Genomic DNA, 19124 nt, shown 5'->3' with positions numbered 1-19124 from the left:
ACGAAAAAAAAGACTAATCGTATCACAAGAAGCTAATCGGAAGGGAAGAAGAAAGAACAATTTTTTTTTTGTAATAGAAATCGGAGAAGAATGTTGACGCCGGAATTAATAACTTAAGAAAATAACTTTTGATTGGACATGAAATTGAAAATATTTATTTGGTAGGATAATTAAAAATATTATTACAATATAAGATAATAATTTATATCATATTTAAGTCATTCTAAAGATAATAAATATTACATTAATAAATTTAAATATATATGTATTAATAATTAAGGAAGTTACAATTGATTATAATAAATATGGTTATTGATAATTAAGAAAAATATTATTCAACGTTAACGAAATTTGGATAATAAGGTTAACAAAGTTTTCGCTTAATTTGAGAAATGTGACTGTGAGATGTTTATTTATTATTTTGATTTTTTTTTAATATTTTGTTTTAGTTTGTTTCAAAATATTGATATGAAAAACCTTTTATAATATGAAAAGAAAATAACCACCTAAATTATTGAGTATAATTTGGGCAACAACGTAAAGCCTTCGGCTGTAGTGAGAGATAAGGTGGACCAAAAGAAAATGGAACCACTCATGTTGTCTCCATATTCGTAATTGATTCAAAAGAGACCAGAAAAAAGTTATGAAAGTGATAAAAAAGATGTCACGACCTGTAGCCGTCATCCATCACGTCCAAAACAATTTATATTGAGAAATCAAACCATTATACAAACAAACAAAGTCGATACTCCATCCTTCTTTATGTTAATGAGAACAATAACGCTCGTAATATATTTACGATGGTATGAGATTGTCCATTTTAAATATAAGTCTTCATATCTTTGTTTTTTATTTCACTTAAAATGTCTTTTACCAATGAACATAATTGTTCTCACTTAATACCAATGATCATCTTTTTATACAATTTAAAAATCTCACAACGCAAATGCTAAATATGTTTAACGTTGTGGATCCTAAACAATCGAGCAAGAATGTTGGTAACTATATTCTTAGACTTGTCTTCATGCAATTTTTTTCATTAGTAAATGATATATAAAATTTATCCACAAATTCATTCATTAAAATTCGAAACACGTAGTCTGCTTCAAAATGAAAAATTTGTCAACAACATAATGGAACACACACCTGTTTCAATTTCATTTAAAATAATATCATAAACTCGTAAATAAAAAGAAAGAAAAAAAAAAAAAAGAGGCATGAGACAATTCTTTCTAACATGTAAACTATAAAATCCAAAAACATTTAACAAGTAGTTAAAGTATAAGTTTTTTTTTTTTTTTCTTTTTTCTAAAATTATTTAAAGTTGTACAAACCATCATCTAATCTAATTAGTTTAGTTAAAGAATTAAAGATTATTAACAAATCCTCTCCTTCTTGATTCAGGAATACACAAAAATGCTTTTCTCCAAGTAGTGTCAGCAACCAATTGTTTCAATACTTTTGTATAAGCTTTATCATCAATATCGACCATGCTATTTAAAATTTTGATGCATTTGTTTAAGTCTTCATCGGCATAATCTCTTGCTTTCGACGAAGTTTCGCTAAATTCACCTGATGAAAGACCAAAAAGTCTTCCTTCAAGTATATCATTTCTCCTCTTTAAATTCTCAACATAAGCTTCCTTGAAAGATGGCATTATATCATTTATGATTTCTCTTTTTCTTTTAGATTTCTTGCTCATGCTACTCTGACCATGATTTTCATCTCTATTATTTCCATAATCTTCATTGCTCATTGGAGCATCACTTTCTGTTTTATTGTCATATTCAGAATCTGAAGAAAGTTTTGTAGATGGAAGAGCATCAAGCTCTGTTGTTGCAATTGTATCTCCATATATTCCCATCAATTTTCCGTAATGTGGACATCCACTCTTTTTGAACTTCTTAGCGTTCTTGTTAACCTACAAAATTTTACCAACCTATCGCTCTTAGTAAAATTATTTTATCATAGAGTAATGACAAAGATTAAATAACAGTAATTGAAAAAGTACCTTAATGAGATTAGTCCACTGCGCCTCTCCTAAAGTAATAGTTCCCAATACAGGATCCCAACCTTTTCCATTAATATCACTCAACAACTTTTTGAATTCTTTATAACGATGTCTAAGACTGTTATACTTATTTTTCAATTGTTCATGAGAATAAGCATATCCTGTTTTTACATACAGTTGTTCCTTAATATAAGTCCAACTAGTTTTGGTAAAGGTTGTAGTTGGACGATTTCCTTTTGCAACTTCATCTTCCATCAAATTGATAAAAATTGTCTCATTTTTAAATGACCAAGGCCCATCAAATCTTGATACATCAATTTGATGTACATCTTCAATACGATCGATCTTCATGAATCCTGAAAATAACAATCTTACTTTAGTATCTTGATTTATATAAACGGTTGCATAAAGGAACATAAATATTTTATAGAGGCGCCCACCTAAATTTGATCGAGAATAAAAAAATAATCTTTATTTGTGAACTGTTAGAATTATTTTAACATACAGGATGCAAATGACCAAGAGGACTTTTGAAGGGAGAATACTTGGTAGTTTCAATTACTAACAATTTTTTTTCCGTATAATAAATGAAGGTACGAGGTTTTGAACCTCAAACTTCAAGAGATATATGATAGCCATACTAATTAAGAGATCTAAGTCTATAGACAGAAAGTTTAAGAAAGATACTAATGGTCCATACAAGATCAAAGAAAGCAAAGATCTACGAAACCACAAGACATGCCAAAGCGAGCATAGCTTAGCTAAGATCCAAGTGTATAAGCGACCACAATCTGTAGTTGAAGTCCCCAAACTCCAATTGGAATCCCCTCATTTCCTGTGGCGGTGCAAAATTTCTTCAATCCATACCAAATTTTATCTTCCTACAGACTACCTTGTCAAGAAGAGAGCAGCAAGCACTCTACAAGAGGAATATGATTTCGGCCAATATCACTAATGTCATCATGGTTGACGCTCTTGCCACTCTTCCATCCGTTGAAGGAATCAAAGAGTTTTTGAACAGTAAAAGATCAAGGGTACCTGAATTCCCGATGAAAGCATAGGTTTCCTTGGAAATACCACGAACTGCATTGATAACCTTGACAAAAAGAAAGGTTGTCGAAGATGAGACAATTACTACTGCAATTACTACTCAAACACGTTCTGCTGCAGAAGCAAGAGGCACAGGGGAATAAAAAAAGAGATCTAATTGTGGCTTTGACTACTCTGTCCTTTGCAGGTGGTCGGAGAAGGACAGTGGCAGCCTCTTCAGCTTGCAAGAAAGTAGATTTTCAGATGACGGTTGACGATCAGTAAGAGAACAATGATCGGGATCAAGAAAATAATGCAAATGGAAAAACGCCAGCTGTGCCTAAAAGCCAGGAGTGTTGTGGGGGCCTTGACCCGTAAACAAACCAAGACTCAGAACAATGAAGCTGTAGGGCAGCAAGTTTGCAGTACAAGAAGGTCCGTCAGATTGTTGGACAAGAACATGGAGAGATAGAGTTTAGGGGAAAAGGGGAGAATGGAGTCAATTACCGTCCATATTCGTTCGGTGATATGCCTAACTGTTCAGGACCCGTAAAGAAGGATGCAGAATTAGAAACTGCGTGCAAAGAAAACCGATGAACCAGAAAGTAAACTGAAAGAAGATTTGAACGTGGAAGTTGATGACCGAGAGAAGGATGAGATGGAGTCTGAAACCAGAGAAATGGTTCTTGATGATCCCTTGAAATCTTCTGAAGGAAATCTAGTTAGTGATAAGAGTGGTGATCATTCTGAAATAGAGGCACCGCATGCTAATTTGGATGTGAAATGGTTCTCTGAAGATGAAGAAGCAATGAAGCTTGCAAAGATGATGCTTTTGTGAATATTTCTGCTGAGGAAATCGATTTTCTCTGCCAACTGAAGTACTTGTTCACAAAAGGAGCATTGTAAAAGAATCTGGTAGTGAAGTTGGATCTAAACAACATGAGTCTACTTGTGAATTGAAAAATACAATTGAAGAAGGTTTTTGAAGAAGAGTAAGACTGATGAATGCTTCTGCTGAAGAACTGTCTCTACCCCACGAAAATGTGGAAGAAGAAACCGAATTTTATGATGATGTATTGAGAAGTGATGAAAAATCTGTTATGGAAGTGAAAGATGATAAAGATGAGTATGATTATGAATCAAAACCCACAATCGAAAGATGATCAAGATCCAACGACAAATGGAAGAAGCTCCTCCTAAAGATATAAGTGTGGAGTCACAACCCAAAATCCCAAATGACATTGTTCAATGCAACAACAATGGAGTTCAATCATGCCCTGTTTTGCAGCAGAGCAATTGACATTCGCAAATCAATTACTTAGGCCAATAGTAGAAATCAAATCACCAGTTAAAGAACAAACCATTAGTCAGCTAATGAGAGGAAGAAAAAGATGAAAAGGAACAGGACAAAGCAAATTGCATGGAGATTACATATGAAGAAATTGATGCTATAATACAAACAATCGAATTTAAACGATCATAATTAAAAAAAAAAAAAAAGAAGAACAGAGTAAAGTAAAATAAGATTGAAAAACCTTGAGAAGGAAGAGGAGCGAGAACGATGGATGAATCTTCAGGGCTTGTTTCTTTGTTGGTTTCCGGAGGCATTAGGATTTAGGGTTTTGAAAAGTTTGTGTTTTCTGAAAACGAAAATGCGTTTTTCCAATTACTGTTTCTTTTCTCGTTTTTGAAAGTTTCCTTCTAAAACGGTTTTATAATTTATTAACCCCAAAAAAAAAAAAAAACAAAAACAAAAACCATTGATTTGTTAGCAAAAAATTCAATTAGTTACCCAATGAATCGTAAAATTTTGGTTTTCAAAAAGCTGTTTTTCCTTTTTTATCTCAACTGTATGTGCTTTGTAAATATATAAAAAGTTTAAAATGTTTTCTTTTTCCTTCTTGGTGTAAGAACGGAGACCAAAGACACTTGATCTTCCTCAAAATCTTACCTTTTCTTTCTCATCTTTGTAATATATATCTAATATTTTCTTCTCTAGGTAGATATTCAAATCGATCTCGACTATAGAGAAGTTACAAATCGATCATCAGTTAGTTGGTTTAGATCGATTAAAGCTTTTGAAATTTTTTACAATATTTTCAATTTGAAATTTTTAAAATTTGAAACCGACCTCAATTGCCTATGGTTTGGTCAATTTTGACCATTCGACTTGATATTTTAGTTTATCATGTATGCTCACCGTTTATTTGAAAATTCTTACATAAAAAATTATTACATAAGAGGTAAGTCCAATTTTCATTTTGAAAGAGACTATTTTGAAAAAGTTTAAAAAATCAATAGTTTGAATGTAGTATTTAAAGAAGTTTGAATTTATTTAGTGGTCTCCTTGAACGATCTAATCAATTACCAATCCGCAAAACGTAATGTTAATGTTATTTGTGAAAGGTGAAAATTTCAGCTTGAAATACTATTAAAGATAATTTTGTAAACACATGAAATAAAGGCACCAACCAATCTATATATATACAGCAATTCAAGAGTTGAATGTTTCATTCGGATTTCCCACAGTACAAATTGGTAATTAAAGAAAAAATTGGTAGTGTGCGTGCAAAGAGCATGGATTATTATACGTAATCTTGTCGTACTTAAATCATTTTTATATAATAATGTTTTGCCGTTCATTAAAAAATCTTTGGAATATTATACCTACCAAAACCTGAATTTATACTTTTAAAAAATTCTTTAGAAGTGAATCAATTTTCATAAACTATTCAGTGATCCCACACTAAAAATAGGGAGAGACGATCCTTAAAAGATACATCAACTACTTTTGTGGAACCTCATATTTATCTAATTAATACATATAAAAAGATTCTACATGAACAAACAAATTAATTACATTTGTCCTACAATTTCTGCAAGAGCTACATACGTGCCAACTATGGCAACAACAACACCTACCATTATGATACTACTTATTATGATTGTCTCGAATCCAAAAGGCTTCTTGTAATTGCCCGAAATCTTCAAGTAACACACGCATGGAAGTATAATCGAAGCGGTGACGCTGAGAAATGCTCCGACGAGTGACATCAAAGAGCCGAAGAAGGGAATCGCCAGAGCTACAATGACATTGCTGACTAACAAGGTGGTACTAATTAACATAGTCAAGGGCTTTGTGTTGTAGTTCGATGTAAAGCGATTCTTAATGGCAGTGACAATTGGAACAGTCATTAATGCATATTTACAAATGGGGTTTACTAACGTTGTGTAGATAGCAATCAATGAGCTGATTTTTCCTGTTGGAAGATTTAAGGTTATTTGTGATTGAATGTCTGAGCCAAACATTGCATATCCCATTACAGCCATTGAGGCATAACAAAATGTACAAATGATGAAGCAGAAAGTTAGAACCTGCATAAGTACAAAACACCAAATTTGGTTACCAAAAAGTTGAAGAAAGAAAAGGTTTAAATATATTTATGTTTTAGTCCCTCTACCTAATGTGTTTGAAATTTGGATCCTTTTTACAAGAACTTAGTTATATATGAAATAGAAGCATAAAAAGAAATTAGACGTGAAGGGGAATTTGGTTTGAACTTACATTGGAGAATTGTCGTTTGTTCTTCATGGAAGTATACAATGTTGGAAACACCGGATGAGCACAGTAACAAAACGCAAATAAGCTGATGGAATTTGGAATCCCTTTCCAGTTTATGAGAGTTGTTCCTTTGTGTTTGAATCCAATTCCATCAAAAGCACCACACCAGAATACCGACCCGATGATAATGGCGGATGCAAGAACCCCACTCGCAGACACAAAAGAGAGAAGACTCAAGTTGTCAAGCCAAACCGACGGCAAGATAATGAGGGCAACAACCAAAACAAAGAACGCTTGGCCCGCAATTCTTAAGCCAAAAAGTTCGAACCCGACGTCGGGGAACATGTTGTTCAAGTTATCGCCTTCAAGAATTAGAAATCCTGTGGCAACTAAGTATAGCTCCACATACATGAAAACCGATACTACTATCTTCCCATTGTTTCCAAATGCAAGCTCTCCAACCTCCGGATAGGTTCTTATATCCGATTTTGCATCCATGCACCGTTGGATTAGCAACCCCGTATAAAACGTGGCGAGAGCGATCACAAATAGGAGTAATAAGCTTAGCCATCCACCTGACGCGAGGGCGTATGGAACGGATAGAATTCCAACTCCTGCAAAATAGATACAACCATGTGATCATTAGGTAGAATATAAAGCAAATTAACATATAAATATGAAGCACCAACACATCTTTAAATTGAGTTTGAGATGAATTTCACAAGTTTACATTTCTTTAAAGCTATTTTGGTGGGATCTTCATTTCATGATACTTTATGATACTTAGAATTCATATTATCCAAAGGTTCTGGTTTTGGATAACATGTGATGTGTCTCAACCACATAAAAAGAAATATCTTTTGAAACAAGATTTAGGACAAAGATAAAAGAAACTTTTAAAATGCTGTATGTCCCAGAACCAAAATGATATATAATAATAAATAAATAAATAAATAAATAAAAGGAAAACAGTGGAAATAAGTTAAGCGTTGTTAATGATTGAGTTATGTTTTGGAAGTAGAACCTGATAGAGTATTGAGGAGATTGAAAGAGGTTTGGAGAAAAGTGGTTTCTTGGGAAGTGGATGGATTAAGAATATTATTTGATTCAACTTCTTCCAAAGTCAATACTTCACTCTCAAATTTCTCTCCAACCAATAGAGGTACTCTCAAAAATGAATCTAAGAACATCTTCACCTTCATTTTGTGTTGCAATAAAAAAAAAAAAAAAACCAAAGAATCAACTCAAAATTCCAAAGATATAGGAAATATTTTAAGGAGTAAGATGAGGAAAAAAGTGTTTGAGTTTGTTTGAACAAAGTGCTTGAGTTTTCTCTTCCTTAAATAATGGGATGATGACTAAAACGAATAATTATTTGACGTCGAATGACTTTGTTGACCAGTTAATTAAATTTGAGCATTGAACATGTGAGAATATATTAGCACCAGATACACGTGATGGAAACAGAAAAAATCACGGGCCCAAAAGTTTGATGTGATATTTAATATGAAATGTGGGAGTGGATATGATCATTTTCAATTTTGACAAGTGTAAATGTTACAATCACTCACTTGATTTTGAATATGTATGAGAGATTGAGAGTCCTTTTTAGTTTTAAAAAATGCAAACATTACTATCATTCCATTTTAAACACGTATCAAAAGATCAAAAGCCTATACACATTTTCCCTTTTCTTTAAATACATATGAAGTTTCAAGGATATACCATAAAATTTTTAAAACAAAAATGTTAAAGAAAATATAAACTAATTAATATTTTTTATGTCGTGTTTCAAAGATATTTTTGAACTTTTAAAATATCGAATTATCCTTGACGTAAGTATATTTTCTTTAATTTTTTTCTATGTATATGAGAAATACTAACATTTCTTATTAGGTGAAAGGTTTAAATCCATATCCTATGGTTTCACGTTCTAAAATAAATGATATTTTTCTATTTCAACTTAAACACTAATTACTAATTATAATAGTTCATGAACTGCTATTATACTAAACTATCTCCATTACTAAATTTTTTGAGAAAAGATGACAAAATGGGGTTGGAGAAAATGGAAAATAAAAAATAATAATAATAACCGAAAAAAATTCCTCTCTATAATTCTTAATCTCTATCTCATTAAATTTAAATTTTTGTACAAGCTTTTTAGTAACGTTGAAATAGAGGGATTTAAACCTCTTAATTCCATACCATACAAACAAATTAAGTCAAGTTCTTTTTTAGTTATGTGTTCAATTTGTAGATTTAAGATTTGCATTATAATTATTGTAAAGTATAAAAGATGAACTTCAGAAATTTAATCAAATATAAGTAACAAAATCATAATTTGAAATACCCAAACCTACCAAAATTAAATTGAGTGCACTAAACAATCAAAATATTTTTTGATTAGTCTGAACTTAATAAAGCAAGTTTAATTAATTATCGGTAACCATTTGATTTTAAATTTTTAAAATTTTTAAAAATTAAGACCATAAACACATTTTCACCACAAAATTTATTATATTATTATCTACCTTCAATTGTTAAATTTCTTTTAAAGTGATACTTTGGATTAGTGGATACACCCGCATCCGACCTCTCAACTAGGTGTACATCCCGTAGTTCCCTCACCATCCCCATTTTATTAATAATATAGAAATAAAACATTTTTAAACGAATAGAAAATAGTTATTAAGATTATTTCTAAAATTAAAAATTTTATGAAGCCAAGACTTTTACTTAAAAAGATAAAAAAGTGCATCGAGAGGAAAGAAATCGAAAGAAAATAAATTTAATTTTCAAAATGTAAAAGAAAATAAAACTCAAAAGACAAACTCAACCATCCAAAACAAAACCTTTTTTTATTCCTTTTTACTTCTTTCACGGGCAATACAATCATTTATCTTCTAGAAAATATCCGTTAATATTCTTAAAATATATGGTTATATCAATTTAATTATGTCCTACGTTAATAATTGTATCAATTTAAACTTCAAACTAATAATTATGACGATTCAAAACTCTATTTTTTAATTTAAAATTTAAATGAGTGCAATTTTATAGTTCTAGATATAAAATTTATATATTTTCCCTTTTACCCTTGTGTTTCTCGTTCCATGTCCGTTTAAAGCATGGCCATTTGTTGGGTAGTTGAGTAAGAAATAATTGTTTGTGGTACCAAACTTATGTTGAACTAAAATTGATATCCCTCCATAACATAAAACATCTTTCATATTCTTTTTGTGTGCTTATGTTTAATATTCACACGCTTTTAAATTTATGTAACTAAATTTTTAATTGTGTGTTTAATTGGTAAATGACCTATAAAATAATGTCAACAAAGTTCATATGCTAATTTTGCCTCACATATTCAACAATTTTTAAGATTAAGAAATTATTAATCGACCAAAAATGTTATAGACTTCGTAAAATAAATTTGAAAGTTTTTGTATTTTTTAGTCAAATGGAATTAGACAATTCAAACCACATTCACCAATCTCTTGTTTAGTGCAGGGTAGGAAATTAATTCCTAAAAAATTAAACCATATAAATTGAACTTATAACCTCTTTATAAGTTGTTGAGACTAAGGTCGACAACAAGGTCGAGACGAGGTGGGAGCACTCCCCATCTTCATCCTTGTGGAGAATTCTCATCTCCGTTCCCATTCCATTCCCCATTTTGGGGAGTCGGGATTGGAGAATTTTCCTTCCAGAATGGGTCCCATGAAAAAAAAATTCTCTATTTTTTAATTATTTTTTATTTAAAATAATTAAAAAATAGAAATTCAAATTAATAACCACCAATATTTTTACAAAATTTTTTAAAGTAAGTTAATTTTTTTTAAGAAAATAGTCAAATAAAAAACATTTAACAAAATATTTACGCTTTATAAAAGAATCAAGTCTATCTCTAAATTTTTACTAATGTGTTACCTATAATATATTTGGACTTCAAAACATATATATAATAGGTAATATATTAGATTAATTTGATGTCCAGCTGCGTTGTTATATATATCCTAGGAAGGATAAAAGAGTTGATGGACCACCAATAGCTAGACGTTGGGTACGGGTGTGCATAATGTTAAAATATATTGCGGACCAATATAGTTTTTCAAATTTGATTCGTTCAATTACTTGAATAAACCAAATATAATATAATAGATAATTCAACTCAACTCTATCAACTCTATCGTCGTGATTAATGGATTTCTATCAACTCTATTGTCGTAATTAATGGATTTCTATCAACTCTATCGTCGTGATTAATGGAAAATCTTTTTCACACTTATAATCTCTTAAACGATGAGTGTGACAATGGGGCCAAAATTAAGAGAGGCTAGTACGCAAGATCTAGATTAGAAAAGTAAGCCCAAGGATGAAAAGAAATAATGTAAGGGTATCTTTGGGAAGAGACAACATTTGATAATGTTGTTTGGGAGATACGAGATAGTATAGTTAGTGTATAGAAATGTGTTCTGATCACTTGCTTACTCTTGATTTTCGTGTTCATAATATTATTTTTCTTCATATTTTTGCCTATCACTTTGGAAATTGGAACAAAGAAAATATTATTTATTTATGTAATCTCTCATGCGTTATGTTCCTAAAAGGTTTCGTGGGAGTTTTTTTATCTGCTGGAATTTTAAGATTATCTTTCCAATTTTCTTTTTTTTTTTAAAAAAATCTAGTTTTCAGTTTAGATTTAATCTCCTATCGTCGCTGTTGAATAATTCTCTATTTTCTCAAATTTTGGGTTAGAATCTCAACATGAAGAGTTTATAAAGAAGATGGACAGGAAAGAGATATCCTCCGAAAGGATAGTGATGAACTTCTCCTTCAAGAAGAAGGATAATTCTCCAAGCAGTTAACACTGCATACGAAGGACAGTATCGAATCCGGTATGATTCAAGGAGGTTCTATGTTCAAGTCTCTGCAATGTTATTTAGTGAATTATTATTGGTTTTCAATGGGTTTAAGCTTTTGGATCATTGATGATTTAAGATTCTAAAAATTTAGGACCATCTTCTTCTAATTATTTTAATGTCTTTGACCTATCATAAAGAGAAATACATCAAATTCTAAAACACAAATAAAATTCTGAACGATCTTTTTCTCTAATTTTTCAGGACTTGATTTGAGTTTTTTAAGATACCATGAATAAGAAGTAGATAACATAACCTAAAAACTAAGGTGTATTGTTAATAAATTTAATTTTTTTTTTTTTTTAAAAAAAGATTAGTCATTGAAGGAAGTTTATGTTAATTATTATAAAGTTAATAACTATGAAATTACGTTAGATTAACTTCCAATATCAAATAATGGAACAGCGATCCATTGTTAACCAATAAAATTAGGGGTATTCTAGTTTGGTTCAAACAAAATGTTAGTTCAAAAGGGATTGAAGACGGTGGACTAAAAACACACTGATTGAGAGCTACTTTTTGGCTGCCAAAATTATATTTCCTTAGTCAATCTTGAAAAGAAAAGTGGTTAATAGAGTGGTGCAAAGGGAGACCCAAGGTTTATTTTTATATTTCATTAATCCTTTCTATTTCAACATTTCTAATGGTGCCTAAAATTTATTCAACAAACGAACTCAATAACCTATCAACTACTTTTTCTATAGTTTAAAAATCTATTAAACACAAAATTGAAAGATTATGATCAATATTTTTAAAATTTTCTATAGTGTTTAGATAAATTTAATAGTTTAAAAACTAAACTTATAATTATACCTTACGAATATAAAATATTTATGTGTAAAAAGATGTTTTGAGTTGAATCTAACTTTTAACTTTTTCATTTGAATCAAACCAGATATTCAATTTGGAAAAAAAAAATATGGATAGAACCTAAATAAAAAATTCACTCATTGTTTGAGGAAACAAACTTAGGTGTATCTGAAATGTACATGTCTCTTATGTTGCTTCTTCTCTACCCAATTAAAAGTTGACACATTTCTTTCTTTTAAGAAAAAATAATGAACATTTTCTATAACTAGAAAGAAGGAAGCAAATACTTAGTTGCAATTTTAGATTGCACCCAAGTATAGTTTGTTTTTCGAGTTGTTTGGTACATTACTAAACAATCGACTTTCTTTTTTCTCTTTTTTTTTTCTTCTTTTGTTTGAATAGTGTCTTGTGCTTCCTTCTAATTTAAACTTCTTTAAATCAAACCGAAACATGCAAACTTAACTCAAATCTAATGAAAATGGTGTCCTATTAAGAAGTTTAAAAAGTTCAAGTTAGCTAGTTACGCAGTCCCAACCTAATAAGTTTAGCTATACGTAACCATCAAAGAAAATAAAAGTGAATTCTTATCCACAAAATATTTATAAAGTAAAGTAAAAATAGTAAACAAAAGCCAATTGGATACGTAATAATAAAAGAATTTAAAAGGAACTCAAACAAGTGGAAGAAGCCAAATGAAAATTCATATAGCATCATCATGAAAGGGCTTAAAGGGTAAGATCAAATTCAAACAATTGGGAAAGAAAAAGGTGCATGGTTGGAAGCTCCATTATTGACATTTCATTTCACTACAGCCTTGTTTGGCACGTATGACAATTCATACAGCCATCACTCCATCACTCCATCAAATTTTTGGCTGCTCAAAAATCTTTTTTTTTTTTTTTCCCTTGCTGATTTTTAGTAAGAAAAGTAAGATTTTTTTTTTCTCTCTTTCAGATTTTTAATAAGAAACAAAATAAAATTATTTCTTTTATTTTTTTCCTTTATAGGAAAATACAAAGTTGGAGTTTACAAAAAAACCAGAATTTCTTGTTGCGATTTGCACCATTATTGATTAATTTGAGTTTTGAGATCGGGTTTATGTGCAGATACAAATCTATTATTTTCAATTTTTTTGTAATAATAATAAATTTAATTGTTTCTTCTAGAGTGGTTAGTTCATCTCCTTTCCCTTGTTTTTTTTTTCCTTAAATTAATACTAAGTTGTGATTTTTTAAAAAGTTTATTAAGAAAATATTTTTTTTTTCTAATTGTTTGATATTTTTTTCATTTTCATCTCTATTATAATAAACCTTTTGATTCAATTCTAATTATTGTTTTACATTTTTGGGCTAGAAAGTATCTCATCTATAAAAATTTTGTAAATATTTTCAAGCATTTTATATATATAATTTGTTAATTAGAAAACCTTAGCAGAAGTGTTATAAGTTTTTCTGAATTTGAATTTTTAAAAAATAGAAAAAGCAAAACGATTGCTAGCCATTTATTTCTTTAGGAAAAAGTATAATCAAGCTTTTGTTACGATTTCGTTCTATATTTTATATTTGAAAAGAAAATAGAGAATGTAACTATTTTGTTTTTAGTGTTGTCCTTTTCTTGTTGTATATTCAGAAACTCCAGACCTGATCTGAGAAAGCAAAAAGTAGAGCCCAGACCACTAAAATCAAAAAATTTAAAATCATTCAAAAAATGGTGTTTTATTATTATTATTATTATTCTACATATATTTCATTTTATATTTTCTTTTTTAGTTTTTCAGAACTTTTGAGAAATTCAAATAAAACCATTATTATTATTTCATTTTCTAGGTTCTTCCGCAAAAGAATGTGGTTAGAAATATAGACAGAAATAAAAGTTAAACTGAGTCCAAACCACGCTAAAAGAATAATATTTGTCTTTATAGAGAATTGATATTTGGAAAAACAAAAAATATATATTGATTTTGAACCGTAGACAAAAAAAATAATAATAATAAAATAAAAGAATTCAATGGTTTATTGAATTCCCACCATTAGCTAGAAACCAAAGTGAATTCTGATATGTCTAATTATTTATTAGAGACTGTCAACTTTGGTAGCTATACTCGGCCACTTTTCCTAAAACACATACTCAATCTATTTCTAAACAAAAAGTAAGTGGTAACATTATAAATATCTTTTTCAATTTTGATCGACTTTGAAATCTAAAGTTAACTTTCTCCCTAAAGAAATTCTCAAATTGGGTTTTAAGATAGAAGCATTTGTAGTCTTTTTTTTTTTTTTTTTCAAAATTAGTTTAGCTCTAAATTCTGAAGTTGGATATAATATTTTGTTTTTAAATTTACTGGACTTGTGTGTAAAATAAGATTCTTCTCTCTAAACTCTAAGTTCTAGAGTTAACAATGAAACCAAACGGGTAAACCCAGGTGGATCGGCACTTTTGCCCTTAACAGCCCTTTTGACCGGCAAAACACAATGCAAATGCCGAAAAAAGGATGATTTCAAGAGATTATTCGATCCGTCGCTCTGACGAATGAGTTTCCCAAGTGGTCTCCTACTCGTCCTTAGTGTCGAATTGACTCTGCCGGATTAAGTTGCTGGGGATTTCTTATTGAAGGAGAAGTTGAGGTTGTTCTCGTTATTGCTGGAGACGGTGTTTAATTATTTGTATTATTATGGTGCGTTCTATCCTTGTGGAGGGGGTCTTTGTTTAGTCTATTGATTTTATTGTAAGCTTGCTTCTTTTCCTCAGGGTACAGAGTGAAGGCAAATCTGGGGAGTTTAGCTGCACTAATGTATACCAAGAGCCAAGAGGTTTTACATTCAAATTCTTCATCCCCATTTACACTAAAAATAAATTCGAAATTATAGATGTCAAAATAAGTTTAGTTTAGTAATCTTGGTTTCTTTCCCTAAAGGTGAAATTAAAAGACCTTTTCGGTGAGATTCAATCCCTACTGCAAGTATACTGAGAAAAACTTTAAATTTTAGTTGGGTGAAATTATAGAGAATACCAAAACAAAATAAAAACCCTTTTGGGTAAATAAAGAAAACCCTAGAAGATAAAGAAAACCATAGGCGGTGGCGGAGAAGCGGCGGCGGCAACAACAAACAAAATGAAAAAAAAAGAAAAAAAAGGAAAAGGAAAAAAAATAAGAAAATTAAGAACCTGAAAGAGCGTTGAGTCCATTGAAGCAGGTTTTGACGAAGGAGGTGGCGCCACCGGCATTGACGATGGTGGTTGTTGGTTGGTGTTCGACGTCGTCATTTTGCTTGTGCCCGTTAAGAAGGGGCGCATGGAGGTGGCCTGATAATGTGCGATGGACAAACTCATCATCCATCGGAGTAATTGAAAGAGCTAGAGAGAGAGAGAGAGAGAGAGAGCAATAGAAAGGATTGGGTTGTTAATAATAGAGTAATAATTCAATAGTTGCTTTGTCTTAGTCTACTTTATGCTTAAAAAGAGGAGCTATTTATGGACAACCTCATCCCAGAAAAGTCAATACCAGATTTACTGCCTTGAACATTGGGGTTTAATCATAAAACTAAAACATATGTATGATCGTAATAATTTATAGACTTCAAAGAGAAACCACTATGGAAAAGTGAAAATTTGTGAGTTTTCACATTATTGTTAAATTGTCGATTACTAAAACTTAAATTTCTGCACACTACAGTACTACAGGTTAAGGTTTTTAATGTCGGTCGTCACCTGACATTAAAGATGAATGATGTCAGACGAGTGACTTTTGTCTTACTTTTATGTACATCATCGTTGCTGACGTTCAACGGTTTTTGCTTTTTTTTTTTTTTTTTTTTTTCTTTTTCCGAATATATATGTTTTCTTTTTTAAGATAACAGTCACATGTGTATATATATAGTTTGTATTTTGGGTTGATAATGCTCTTAAAATTTTTATAACTATTCTTAAATTTTAAAAGTTGTTTAGAAATATTCTTATCATTAATATTAGATAAAATGGTTAAAGTTTTGTTTAAAAAATGCTACCAAAGCTATTGGAAAAGTTTAATAAATGTCGCTGAATTTAAAAAAATTTAAATATTTTTATTGGTCTTAATTTTACATCAATTTTTTCTTCCAGTAAAATAAAAATCAAAACTAATAAAATAAAAACCAAAACTTGAAGTTAGAACATACAATTTTTAAATAAATAATAGAACATTAGAGATGTGTATGAAAAAACTACTAAAGCAACAATGAACCACTGAGTAAGGAATTAACATATAAGATGTGTGAGAAAAACTACCAAACGAGGAGAAAGGCATATCAAATACTTCGAGAAATTAGATAAGTAAAAATAAATAAATAAAGTTAAATTGAAAAAGAAAAAAGAAAGTATCGTTTAAAATCTAATCACCAATTCACCCAAAAATTTAAGCTAATAAATAAAAGTAACTTTAATTATGTATTACGTATTGCACTCTTCTCATTTGTAAGCTTGAAATATGTGAAAGGTCCAACAATGAAAATCAATATTAAAGAAGAAAATAACTTTATTATAGGATTGAAGATACTTCTTGGACTTCTTAAGACTTTTAATATGTCTTGAATCATTAAACTTAAGATAAATTCAATTATATATATATATATATGAAGAAAATAACCCATGGTGATAAACTACTAATTACCATGAGACCTTTCACCAAACTGAGAGAGAGAGTGAGGTTGGAGGTTGTTGGCAGCCGAATTGAATCAAGTCCCACAACTAACAAAAGGAGAACCTAATTAAATTCTTTACCAATGAAGAAAAACTCCCATTAATACTTTTACCTAAAACCTTTGCCAGAAGAAACGAAACAAAAACTCCTTTTTCATCTTTACACAGATACATAATCAGCTGCGAATCTAAGCTCAATCTAAGTTCAGTAACAATTAATTGACATATGATTTTCCACGTTAAAGATGAGAGGTTTGAAATCTCCGCCCACCAAAATTTGTATTAAAATAGAAAATAAGAAATGAACAAGTCTGTTAGCAATGCATGGTCTATCAAATGATAGACCACGAACAAGTAATAGATCATAAAAGTCTACACTTTATCGTTAATAGACATTACTATATATTTACATATTTTTTAAAATGTTGATATATACTTAGTTATGGTCTTTTAAAATGCTACTCGTTACAATTACGAATATTTTTGTTAAAAAGACATTGGACTACCACAAAGATATATATATAGTTAAGCTTAATCATTTTCTGAAAAAATAGGTAAAAGAAAAACTCATCAACAATAAAAACAAACCTAATAAAAGAAAATTTTGGAGATATATATATATTGAAAGAGTAAGACTACTAACAAACTCAAACTTTAGGCTTTGGTTTGGCAAAAACGTAACATAAATAAGGCAATCATTAAAAAATGGAAAAAGAAAGAAAAAAGTGAGTTAATTACCTGTTCTTCCTGGGTTGTTGGTTTTATTTAAAATCTGCAAAAACATTGATTATATTGGGTGCAACCAATAATCAAAATGGTGATTTACCAATCCCCATGAGTTTGCCAAACAAATAATAGAGAGGATTAGGAGCAAGCTAAGCATCAATGAAGCTTGTTGGCAGCCGAATCAAAAGTTACACATACCAAATAAAATTATTAAGAACAGTAAACTCCAACAATGGAAGCATGCCTTTTTAATTTATAATTTGAATGGGGTTTTAAAGTCGCAACACTCTAAATATGCATATTCGTAATCAATCTTTATGATGAAGCATTTTAATGTATTCATTTTAAAATGAAGTTTCCATTAGCTTTGTCTTGTGTACTACTAAATTAATTCATTTGGTCTATTAATTTTATTTATAATCACAATAACGTAGGGAATAATGATAATTATTTGATTCTTTTAGTAAATTAAAGAAACCAAACACTCATTGGTCATCAATTTTTAGCATTGTTTTTATGGCAACTGTTTTTGTTAGTGGCTATTGGGAAACGATTTTTGAAAGTCGATCAACGACAATTAGCGACTAACAAAAACAGTTTCCATAAAAACGTTCTTCGAAAGTTGATTGGTGATGATTGTCAAAGCTCGACCAACAACGGTTGTTGAAAAACAGCAGAGAAAGTTGATCATCAACGGTTGACAAAAAACAATAGCTAGAAAAATGGTTACCAAAAGTTTCCATCAGACATTTCATCGTGGTCGATAGTTATTCTACAATAATTGCAAGAAAATGGTCATCCAATTTTTGGTTGGTTACAATTGTCAAAAGCAATCATTGGAGGTTAGCTGGTGGGAAAAAAACATAAACGAAAATTGACTGCCAACGGTTACGTAAAAAATAGTGGTCGGATGTTTATGAAGGACAATCATTGAGAATGTTGCCCGGCGACAATTGGCGAAGACGATTGTCGAAAGTTGGTTGGTGAGGATAGCTGAAGATGTTGGTCGGAGTGTTTCATACAAATTATGGAGATTAACCATTAAACACACAAATTATTTTTAAAAGAATTGGTTTTAGGTTTTTATCCTAAACCAAATTATTTTATAATTTATTTTTCAAAATTATTTATTTTGGATAGTTGAAACATTATTTTTTTTTAAAACAACTAACTTTTAATAATTCTAAAAAGGCAATCCAAAACACAAGTTTAACATTCGATTTCTAATTTATCTCATTTTAATTAACAATTTTTTAGAGAATAACAATATATTTGTCGATAAAAGTAGTGAAGTTTCAAATTTAATACACCTTAAACATTAAAAAAAAATATATATATAGTTTTTGCTTAAATCCCCAAAATAATAATAACCAACCCCCAATCCAAA

General features: G+C 30.1%; 2 protein-coding genes and 1 long non-coding RNA gene across 10 annotated transcripts; 1 reads left to right on the top strand and 2 right to left on the bottom strand.

The window, feature by feature from the left end:
- Window positions 1-1218: 1218 nt before the first annotated feature.
- LOC103487000 (L10-interacting MYB domain-containing protein-like) lies at window positions 1219-4715 on the bottom strand. 6 transcript variants are annotated; one of them, XM_051083917.1, is made up of 4 exons: window positions 4576-4715; window positions 2712-4317; window positions 2012-2367; window positions 1219-1921 (listed from the first exon to the last, which is right to left on the bottom strand). In XM_051083917.1, the coding sequence occupies exons 3-4, from the start codon at window positions 2360-2362 to the stop codon at window positions 1367-1369; spliced, it is 906 nt and encodes a 301-aa protein (XP_050939874.1). In that variant the 5' UTR covers window positions 2363-2367; window positions 2712-4317; window positions 4576-4715; the 3' UTR covers window positions 1219-1366. The 6 variants fall into 6 exon arrangements, with proteins under 6 accessions (XP_050939874.1, XP_050939876.1, XP_050939877.1 ...); XM_051083919.1 differs by having other exon boundaries at window positions 2712-3952; XM_051083920.1 differs by having other exon boundaries at window positions 2712-3107.
- Window positions 4716-5809: 1094 nt separating this feature from the next.
- On the bottom strand, window positions 5810-15875 carry LOC103487001 (amino acid transporter AVT1J-like). 3 transcript variants are annotated; one of them, XM_008445188.3, is made up of 3 exons: window positions 15503-15875; window positions 6606-7216; window positions 5810-6415 (listed from the first exon to the last, which is right to left on the bottom strand). In XM_008445188.3, the coding sequence occupies exons 1-3, from the start codon at window positions 15672-15674 to the stop codon at window positions 5897-5899; spliced, it is 1302 nt and encodes a 433-aa protein (XP_008443410.2). In that variant the 5' UTR covers window positions 15675-15875; the 3' UTR covers window positions 5810-5896. The 3 variants fall into 3 exon arrangements, with proteins under 3 accessions (XP_008443410.2, XP_008443409.2, XP_050939873.1); XM_008445187.3 differs by lacking the exon at window positions 15503-15875 and adding an exon at window positions 7627-7903; XM_051083916.1 differs by lacking the exon at window positions 15503-15875 and adding an exon at window positions 7333-7472.
- On the top strand, window positions 14567-15405 carry LOC107990624 (uncharacterized). Its single transcript, XR_001762318.2, has 2 exons — window positions 14567-15011; window positions 15086-15405. It is a non-coding gene; the product is annotated as an uncharacterized LOC107990624 (long non-coding RNA).
- Window positions 15876-19124: the final 3249 nt, after the last annotated feature.

This window comes from Cucumis melo, chromosome 4, assembly GCF_025177605.1.
Source record: "Cucumis melo cultivar AY chromosome 4, USDA_Cmelo_AY_1.0, whole genome shotgun sequence".
Taxonomy (NCBI): Eukaryota; Viridiplantae; Streptophyta; class Magnoliopsida; order Cucurbitales; family Cucurbitaceae; genus Cucumis; species Cucumis melo.
Note: the sequence above shows the minus strand (reverse complement) of the source record. Positions and strands in the feature narration are given on the sequence as shown.